Here is a 10536-nt window from a genome sequence, read left to right as displayed (position 1 = left end):
GCCGGGACGATGCTGTTCTCGCTGCGGGAGCTGGTGCAGTGGCTGGGCTTCGCCACCTTCGAGATCTTCCTGCACGGCCTGGCCCTGCTGGTGTTCTCCGTGCTCCTGGTGCTCAAGGTGGACAGCGAGGCCTCGGCGCTCTCCTGGTGGGTCGTCTTCGTCCCCTTCTTCGCCGCCGACGGCCTCAGCACCTACTTCACCGCCATCGTCTCGGTGCGGCTGTTCCAGGACGGCGAGAAGCGGCTGGCCGTGCTGCGGCTCTTCTGGATCCTCACCATCCTCAGCCTCAAGTTCGTCTTCGAGATGCTGCTGTGCCAGAAGCTGGTGGAGCACACGCGGGAGCTGTGGTACGGGCTCATCATGTCGCCCGTCTTCATCCTCCTGCAGCTGCTCATGATCCGGGCCTGCCGCGTGAACTGAGCCCGCAGCCCCGCGCCAGCCCTGCCTGGCACACCCCGGCTCTGCGGGGACCCCAGCGCCGCTCGGGGGCTTTCCCCCATCCTGGGTTCTGGAGGGAGGTTTTGGGTGCGGGTGCAGTGCTGCGAGAGGCAGGGCTTGCGACAGCGTGCGGTCACCTTGTACATAGCTTTGTACATATCCTTCTGCAGAAGATCCTTTTGCAGCGTCATTATTTCAGGTTCACGTAGTCCTTGGTGTTAGTCTTAAAATATCGCAATGTGCAGGCACTGTCTGGTATGCCGGTTATTTTATTTTAAAATAAAAGTGTATGGAAGGATTGGTTTTATTTATTATGTTTTACTAGAAAGCATTTGTACCTAAAACTGCTGCTGGGACAACAGGAGTCCTGTGGAGGCTGGTTGTTTGCTGTAGGCACCTCGCACACCTCAGGCTGCTGCTGGCCAGAAGCACCGTAGCTGCTGCGTCGCCTGTGCCACCCTGTCCGAGACCACAATTATATCGATCTGTTGTCACCAACAGCAACACTAATTTATTTCCAACTTTCCCCTGAGTGGTACTTGATGCCTTCAGTGTACTGATGAGATTTTATGGGGCTGTGCTCTGAGACAGAGAGAACTGATGTGTGTGTTTTTGAACAGAAATGTAATTTTTTTTCTTTGCATTGCAGGTCCATTTCCTACATAAAGCTATGGGGTACTGGGAGGGCAAGGCAAGGGGTAACTCAGCCAGATGTACGGATCGATGTGTTAAATGTCCATGTTGTGGGGAGCTCCCAGCACCAAAGACATACCTCTGTGTCACCTGTCACAGTGTCACAGCCACCACAAGGGTGCTGAGAACCTGGGTCTGCCCCTCACCCTGAGATGTTGAATGTTGCTTTGGTGCACAGCCCCAGACGACTGTTCTCCTTTGGAGAATGAATTGTCAAGCCCTCTCTGTAATGATGGTGGCAACAAAACACCTCCTGGGCTTCCCGTTGAGCCTCAACTGCTCCCTCACCCATCTGTGTCTGCCTCATCCACCCCACTGGTACCACCCTGTGCTCTCTGCGCTCTCAGGATCTGTTTCATGGAGATAAGGTCTTGAAATGGAAAACTGCTGCATAAAGGGCTCTCAAATTCAGGAGAAGAGGTGGGATGTAGCTGGCAGAGCATGCAATAAAAAAGAGCTGAGAACTGCTGCAGAGTGGGACTTCGTTGTGATCTTAGAAATTAGGATGCATCTCAGGTTGCATAAAAGAGACTTTTTCAGATTCATACCTGGGTTCTAGAAAATCTGTAATTACCTAAGAAATCAACCAATTTCTTTCTTTCTTTCTTTCTTTCTTTCTTTCTTTCTTTCTTTCTTTCTTTCTTTCTTTCTTTCTTTCTTTCTTTTTTTTTTTTTTTTGGTGTGCTAGTTGTATAAACTTGTGGTGTAAATTCAGAGCAGATCTCACAGGATATTCCCTTTCAAAAAAGCTTTCTTTAGCAAGGTGCCTGATGCTTCATCCTGGAAAACGTTCATTACAAATTCTGAGGCCTGCACAAGGAGTGCACAAATATTACTGTGATGATTAAGGGCAGGAGCTGAAGGCTTCAAGGAGAGAATTTGCACAGAATAGGACTCGAAAGAGAGGTCAGGGGCTGCTCTTGCCCAGGAGTAGGAGTAGGGGGACCTGTGTGCAGTCCCTGTGAGCAGGTGTAGGCACACAGGCTGGGAAGTGTGGCCCAGGATAGCAAGTATAAGCAAAGAGCGTAAATTCAAATAATTCATTTTAATAATCCAGTAATTCAGTAAAGCACTAGGAGCTCCCAATGATTCTCTTTCTTTTCAGCCACGGTCACTGGAGATAATAGATAATAGATAACCGATGTTAGGTAATAGATAATAGATACTGAATCTAGACAAATAAAATGTGCTGGAGATGTGAAGCCACTTGTCCTCACAACAATTACTCATTTATGATGAGATTTATGATGACCCCCAGTGACCTGGTGCTCAAGAGCTGCCCAGGGAGGAGGGAGCCTCCTCTCTCTTCCCTATGGCTGGCAGGCTGTCTTGTTCTCAGGACACAAGCAGATGCTTCCTTGACCTTAGCAGATGAGCTCCCCAGGGAAGGTTCGTAAAGAAGAGATCACTTTTCATCATTCAGCTTTATCTTCAGTGCACTTCTGACTGAAAAGTGAATCAGTTCATTTCCCACTGTTAGCTCTGAGTAGATGGCAAGGAAACTAAGAAGTTAAGGGGAAAAAAAAATCACCAGGCTGACTCCAAACAATCCATCTGAGGGCAGCAGAGCTCAAGTGCCTGGGTTCCCCTGAGCTAAAGCACTGCTGAGGTAGACGTGAAAGCCACCTCGTGGAGTCATTGCTGCTGATGTCCCCAGGATGCAAATCCTGAGCCACCACAGCAGCGCAGCCCTGCATGGTCCACCCGGAGCTGCTGAGGACGTGCGGACGAGGCAGCCTACACGTGCAGCGGTGTGGACAGACGGCACCAGCCAGACACAAGGCACGGCTGAGACCAGAGGCTGTGTCTGCATGGCGTGATGAGCAGCTACAGCGCACACAGGAGTTGTGCCTGTCTGTGCCCACGGGTTCCCAGGATGACAGAAGGAGGTTGCTGCTGTACAGAAGGGAGTGGTTAGCGTGGGCTTTGGCTGCTCTTCACACCTTACTCATGCAGCTGGGCCTGCTGGTGCTGAGTGGGCCCTGGCTGAGTGGGGCCTGGGGCTCCACACCATGAGGTCCATCTGTCAGGAGAAAACTGCTCCACCACAAGTCCCTTTTTGGGAGCTCTCCCAAGATCTACCTTCTCCACCAGGGCCTCTCCACAGGTCACAGGGGAACTTCTGCTTCAGTGCCTGCAGCACCTCCTGCCCTCCTGCTGCACTGACCTGGGGGGCTGCAGGGCTGGTTCCTATTCCTCTCTCCCACCTGCTGTAGCAAAATGTTGTGGGTTTTTTTTGTTTGTTTGTTTTTTGTTTTGTTTTGTTTTGTTTTGTTTGTTTGTTTGTTTTCCCTTCCTAAAATCTGTTCTCCCAGAGGCCCAACCAGCTTCGCTCATGGCTCAGTTCTGTCCAGCAGTGGGTCCCTTTTGGAGCCATCTGGATCCGGCTCTGATCTGACCTGCGGCAGCTGCTGGGCTCTGCTCACAGAGGCCACGCCTGCAGCCCCCCCCCCCCCACCCCCACTACCAAACCCTGGCTACATAAATCCAACACAGTGATGAAGGCTGTTCTTTCATGCTGTCTCATCCAAGTCATTGTGGAAAAGTAGGGGGAGAGCCAGTGTCTGGCCCAGCAGGATCCCTTGGCTGACACCAGTTTACCCAACTGGGCCATGCAGGGGCTTAGCCCCTGGTGTGTGGTGTGCCTTGCTCCCCACCAGCCTCCGGTCAGGTGGCACCTGCATTGATGTCCCCAGTGACTCTCAATGGCCTGTGCTAAACTGACATTAGGATCCAGCACTGAAAGCACAGGAGAGGAGCACCCATTTTGCTCACTCCTTGTAAACCCTTAGGTGGCGCCGGGACTCGAGCACAGGGACCAGTTTCCTCCACTCCTGTGTCACCTTGTGATGTGGTTTTCCAGGGCTCTGTGCCAGCCAGGTGCAGCCACAATGTCCCCAAGCACGCCTCTGGTCCTTTTGCTCGGAGCCGGCCATGGCTCACTCGTGTCAAGCTATGGCACACCAAGGTCACGTCACCTGGGAGGAAGCAGGCAACTGCTTCTGGTCCTCTTCCAACTCATGCTGCTGGGTTCACCCCCATGCTCTGTGTCCCCAAATTGTGGTTGTGTCCACAATGTGACAAGTCATTCTGAGTGCACGGGCCACAGGCACTGTGTCACCTGCAGCCACAGGGTCACTCATGTGGGTCTAGGGCGGATGAGGGCCGGGGGTGATGGTGTGAGGATGGGGGAGTGAGGCTGGGGCAGGCGGTGGCATTGCTGGTGTCTGCTGAAGGATGCCAAGGGCTAGTGCTGAACAGGATGGAGGCCATGGTGGGATATGGAGGGGCAGGGAGCAGGAGGAGGCTCTGAGTCAGGAGAGGGAACTCACTGCATCCCCCTGGGGATGGGAGGCTGCCTTTGGGCTCCCAGGGCTCTCCCAGCTAATTAACCCGAGGAAGGGGCACACCAATAAAGATCAGACAAGTGACTGCATCCCACAGCCTCGCTGTAACGCTGTGCAGAGGAGCAGGACAGCTTCCTGCTGCTGCCCGGTGGTGGGGCTCGCCCAGGCCCGTCAGACCCAAGCTAGCCATGTCACCAGGGCGTGGTGTGTGACATGGGGGACAATGCCATGTCCACCCGCATGCCTCTGAGCTCACCTGCAAGCAGCTTGTCCTGCATTTTGCACATCCCCCAGCCCTGCTCTCCGAGGCCAGGCAAGCTCCCAGGTACATTTGGGGACACAGGGGTGGCACAGGGCTGAGCCATGGCATGTGGGTGCTGCCCTCAGTGGGGGTGTGAGTGCTCCCTGTGAAGTGGGGGGCGGTGGACTTCACCTGGCAGCCTGGACCAGCCAGTTTGCTTCCCAGGACTTGATCCTTGCCCCAAGGAGTCACACTCTGCCCAGGGGCACCAAGTCCTGCAGCAAAACTTCTCAGGGTTTCATGTCCCTGTGGCCAGGATGATGTGGACCAGCCGTGGAAGCTTCTGGGAGCATCCCCCATGGAGTCCTGGTGCATCCAGCATGGGCTGGAGGGGCAGCCCCTGGCACCTCTCCCAGCTTGGTGCAGGAGTCCTGGCTCAGGGAGGAGGGCTCCTCAGGGCTTGGGCTGACAGGCTCTTTCATCATGCTGGGATATGCTCTGGCAAAGATAATAATCTAACCCCTGGGTTTATTTTTGTTGCTGCAGCTGTGGGTTGTTGCCAGCTGGGCCATTCCCAAAGCAAATGAAGCTCCTGGGTGGAAAGCCCATGCTGGGGAATGCCCCCGGTTTGGTCCTGCAGATGCAGCACCATGCACCTGAGGGTGTGGGGAAGGAGCCCCCAGCAGCCCAGGCACCTCCTGGCCCTGTGGGGGAGCTGTGGGAGTGACAACACCAGCCCTGGCTGCCCCCCTCCATGGGGGGATGACCACATGGGAGGGAGACGTGGCTGGGGCTGTCATGCCCATATGGCATCTCCAGAGCAGAGCCCAGCCTGGGACACCTCAGTTGGGCTTCACACACAGCGGGGATGAATGTCCAACATGACCAGAGGTACTGCAGGGATAAGAGGGGTCCCAAATGAGACAGCTGGGAATAGGTGGTGCCAGAGACCTCCATCTCCACCTGCATTTTGATGCAGGAAGCACCTTTTCAGTATGGTTGTGGCTTTAACATCACAATGCGTTGGGTGGCTCCCAGTCAGGAGCTGTGAGCTGCATCCCTGGCAGGATGCCTGTGCTGTGGTTTGGGCAGCGTCCTGCCTTGCCCAGGGCTGGTGGGAGCAGAAGCCACTGCCCGAGGGCAAGGCTGTGAGATGAGCAGCCACACGTTCTGGGGTGTATGAGGAGGATGGTGTGGGAGAATGAGCAAAGGACATGGCTGAGGGCTGCCGTTGGCTTGGCACAGACAAACTGGGAGATGTGGAGCACCCTCAGTGCCGTGGCCACAGCTTGAGGACTGAGCCCTGTGTCCATGAGGTGAGCTGTGTCCTCCAGAGTGGTTCTGCCATGCGGAGATGGCTGGAGCTGCCCCAGAAATAAGCCCAAGTCTTGACACTAACTGGGAGCAGTTGCTAACTGCCCCAAAGTCAGTGTGGAAAGGTCAAGGGAACAGGGAATGAAGATGCCATTAGTCAGCCTGTTCCCACCTCCAGTTCTCACAGGGACAAAACCCCAATAACCTAGGTAAGATGCACCAGGGCCATGAGGGAGAACTATCCAGCACTGCTCAGCCACCCAGCAACCCCCACCACCACCCTCACCTCTACCAGGCTCCAGCAGTCCTGCAGCTCTGCTGCTGTCTGTCCGTCCAGCCCTAGTGCTCAGAACTCGCATCAGGAACAACGACGTCTGCCAAGAAGGCTTGGGCTGGACCCTTGCTGTGTTTCCTGAGGGCAAGGGGAACAAAAGGCCTAACTTCATTTGGGCTTTGAGGCTGAGCATGACTATCTCAAATATCTCCATTCATCTCCTGTAAGTATGCCCTTGTGAGGTCCTGCGGCTCCTGGCCAGGCTGCAGCAGTAGTGCCAAGCCGTGCACCCGGGGCTCCCAGCAGCTCCTGCCTTAGGGCTGCCTCACCTCTTTCACCCCAGAGATTGGGGTTTGTGGGTGGAACAAAGCCTTTGCTAAAGCATCTCCATCAGATGCTCTCTGTGCTTGAAACTATCCAGCCTTTTGCAATGCTCTTTGCAGAGGATTAGCAATCCTGGTGGCAAGCCTGGATGATTTATTTCTTTCAACCATTCATTTTCACATGTGCCAGCAAAAGACAGCTTAAGCAAAACCATCAATTGCTCAGAAAGAAGCCCTTAACTGGAGTGGTTCCCTTTCCAGCTGACCCTGGCCAGTCTCACCGACTCTTGTCCCACACTGCCCATACCAGATGTTGTCTGTAGGTTGTCATCTTGGATGATGAATCCTTGGTTGTCAATCCTTGGATGACTGGATGATTGTCTGACATTGTCATTTAATCCTTGGATACTTATGACCAGAACTGAGGGCAAGTTCACCCCTTGGTGCTCAGGAGTTGGTTAGATGCCTCCCTTCCCACCGTCAAAGGATGTACACCCCACTCACCAGTCTGTGCCTGCATCTTTGCTCTGAATGATGGCGGACTGTGGCCAAGGCATGCATGGAAGGAAACCAGGGGTGGTGGAGCAGCTTTCAGATGTTTGTAGAGTCAGGAGTGAGGCACCAAGATCAGGAAGGATCATCCTGCTTTACCACATGTGTGGGAGGTATAGACAATACATGGTTGCCAGGAGTGGGAATTACATGTTTTCCTGGCTAGTGGCTGACTTTGGCAAGCCCAGAACATATCATTAACCCGGCTGGTTTCTGTGGCCTTCCCTGGGATGAGCTGAGCTGCAGGGACCCAGCAGCTGCTGGTTGCGGGCAGGGGCTGGGGCTGCCCAGGCTGGGTGCACCCCAAGCACCCATGCATGGCTGCTGGCCATGGGCTGGGCGGGTGCCACTCAGCGAAGGAAGGTTCTGATGCACATCTCCAGCAGTGCGTTCATTCAGGTTTTTCTCGTGGCTTTGGTAACTTTCACATGCTGAAAGGATTCACAGCCAAAACATTAACTCCATATCCAGCTCTCATCCATGCATATCTTTAAGGAAATGTCAATTCTTGCAAGTGCAGCTTAGATTTTTATTGCTAAATTAGCTGAAACATGTTTCAAATCACCATGGCCTGGGAGCCTTCTCTGTGCTGGCTCTGATGCTTGGATCACTCCAGAGGTTTGCACGGTGCCTTGTGGTGCAGGAGTTTCTTCCAAGGGCAAGTCACAGCTGGGGCAGGATCATCCCCTCTGCAACCCCACCGCTGCTGCTGCTGCTGCTGGGGGCTTCTGTGGGCTGCTGGGCGCAGCTGGAAGCTGCAGCCTGAGCAGCCATTTCAGTGGGGAGAGACACTAAAAGCAGAGCAGAGCTGGAAACCCCCCTGCTGCAGGCTGCTCAGCAGTGTCCCGGCCCTATAACCAGGGCTCTGTGAGCAGCTTCTGTGCTTTGAAGGAGAAATCTCCACGGGTTCTCCTCTGCCCCTGGAGCTGCCTGGAACACGCTGCCCACCTCCACTGCTGGTGTGGTTCCCACGCCATCCTGTGCTCTCAGTCTGCTTTTCTACTTTCCTCCCCTTTTATTTAAGGCCCTCAAACATTAAAGGGAAGTCTGGTGCCACCCGGCATATCACAGCTGCAGCATCCCTGCATCCTGGGAGAGCCAGGATGGCAGTTTAGGGTGGCAAAGGCAGTGTTTGCAGCAGGGCAGGTCCTCTGGTCTCTTCCTCCACCAGCAGGACCTGGGCCATGTGGTGAGAGCCCAGCACCAAATTATTGCCTGGGATGTGGTATCAGTGTGGTCAGCTATCTCGCACATTCCCTGTACCACGATAAGAGGCTTGGCACCAGCTCTGTCCTACCAGGAAAACAAGAGAAACACAGCACAGCCCTGCCAGCAGCAACCACAGAGCCCTGCCTGCAGGCTCCCTCATGGCTCCCACCTGCTGCCATCCAGCTTCCCACCTCTTTCTGAATCCCCATAAATTAGTTTTGTTTTGTTTTCAATAAGCTCCTGTGCTTGGGATGTGTTTTACCTCCACATAGGAAATGGCAGATTGCAGCCCTGGTGGCTCAGCTTTGAACTGCTGGGAGTACTGGGACAGGCAGTCAAAAAGTTATTGGAGTGTCCCAAGAAAATGAAGAGAGAAGTAGTGTTTCATCTCGGTTTGTCAAGAAACCATGCAAATCCAATGTGGCATCCTTCTCTTATGAGTGACACCCCCTCAGGAAATAAAAGAGTCCTGTAGCTTCATTTTTATTAGATTTTTTGCTCTTTTGGGTTGTAACTGTAAGAAAAATAGTCACAAGGAGCCTGCACAGCTGTTTTCAGTGGTTTGTACAAGTGAGTGGGGCTGCCTGGAGCTCAAACAAGGCAGCCTTGCAGCACTGTTTATAATTGTGATCTGGCCAAAGGGATGAAGAGGATGCACAGGGACATGCTGGTGGCTCCCTGCTAGGAGAGGATGATCGTGTCCTTGGGGCCATCTTTCAGATTTCAGAAGGTTCTAACAAACAGGAGAAGGTATCCAGGAAAGGAAAAAAACAATGGATCATTCACCCTTTGGGATCATGGGATGCAGAGGTGGATTGGGGTGTCCTTGTCCAATACGGGCAAAAGCAAAATGTCACCCTATGAGCACACAGCACCAATGTCTTTGTCCTGACATGGGTGCTCTGGGCTGCTGCAGTCCCCAGGTTCATGACTGACAATCCTAGGTCTCCACCTATAATTTTATAGAATAATTTAAAGCTGGCAAAGTTCTGGTTGAAAGCATAGGTCCATTTTGCATTACCACTCTTGGAATGATGTGATGAGAAGTGTGCAGTGAGGGCTGACAGTGCAGAGGGGAGCAGCTGGGGTGGGGTGGCACAGGGAGGAGGAGAGGTTTGTATGGGAGGTTGCAGAAATGGTGCCCTCCCTGCAGCAGCTCAGAAGCTTTGCTGAGACTCTGCAGAGAGCGAGGTGCTGCAGCAGCACCGCCTGGTGATGTGGGACCACCAAGCAGGGGAGGAGGGACGTGGACCATGGCAGGGGAGCAGCTCCATCACAACTCAGCTGCCCTTGTCCAAACCAGTTTGGCAGCTGGAGGGAGACCTCCCAGGGCCCAAGAGATTCCTGGTCTCCCGCAGATAGCCTACAGGCATGCTGAGGGAAACCTCCACCACGTCATCGTTCCACCTTCTGGCTTGTTTCCTTATGGCCCTGTTGAATGTTGAATGAAGGAAATCAAACCCTGCCAGATCAGCTCACCTCAGCCTCCTTCCATGCTGTCTCCCAGCACTTGTGACACAGGTGAAAGGGAAAATCCTGCCCTAAGGGTGCTTCAGCCTCATTTCTCTGTTCTCAGGAAAGAAAAAGCTTCAGGACACCCAGGGCCAGAGGAGAGCCTGTGGCTGGGGCTCTGGTGAGCCAGATCCTAGACACCCAACCACATCCTGCTCTCACCTCCTGGCAAGGCAGCCGTGAGCAGGGAGCAGTCCCGACCTCTGGGAGCATCCCTCAACATGGTTCACAGCCCATTCCTCTGCTCCACAGCACACAGCTCCCAGCCCATCACCACAGCACTGGTGCTCAACCAGCTGCCCCCTCGGTATCAAAGTCCTGGTATTTTCACTGATAACATCAGTCTCAGGATGCAGGTGTTGTTGCACTGAGCCCCATCCCAGTGCCACAGGACGCTCAGCACCAGGGCCAGCCCACACACAGGGCCCCAGCTCAGCGCCTGGCAGAAATTCAAGTGTTTAGCTGGAAGATGGGACTTTTGGGAAGCAGCATGCAGCAGGGGGGTGGGAAGGTTTCCTGTGCAGCTAACCACACTGGGGTCTAGGGTAGGGAGGTCCGTGATTATTACAACCAATAACTGCTGACAGATTAAACAGATACCCCTCCCCTCCTCTCCCTAATTTTAGCAGCAGT

At 53.9% G+C, this 10536-nt stretch overlaps 1 protein-coding gene across 1 annotated transcript; it reads left to right on the top strand.

Annotated features, from left to right (window-relative positions):
• Positions 1 to 9: 9 nt before the first annotated feature.
• Positions 10 to 736, top strand: TMEM203 (transmembrane protein 203). Its single transcript, XM_068656678.1, has one exon. It carries the CDS (start codon positions 10 to 12, stop codon positions 418 to 420), a length of 411 nt encoding a protein of 136 aa, XP_068512779.1. The 3' UTR covers positions 421 to 736.
• Positions 737 to 10536: the final 9800 nt, after the last annotated feature.

Source organism: Anas acuta, chromosome 20, assembly GCF_963932015.1.
Source record: "Anas acuta chromosome 20, bAnaAcu1.1, whole genome shotgun sequence".
Lineage (NCBI taxonomy): Eukaryota > Metazoa > Chordata > Aves > Anseriformes > Anatidae > Anas > Anas acuta.
This window is presented reverse-complemented; position numbering and strand designations above follow the sequence as displayed.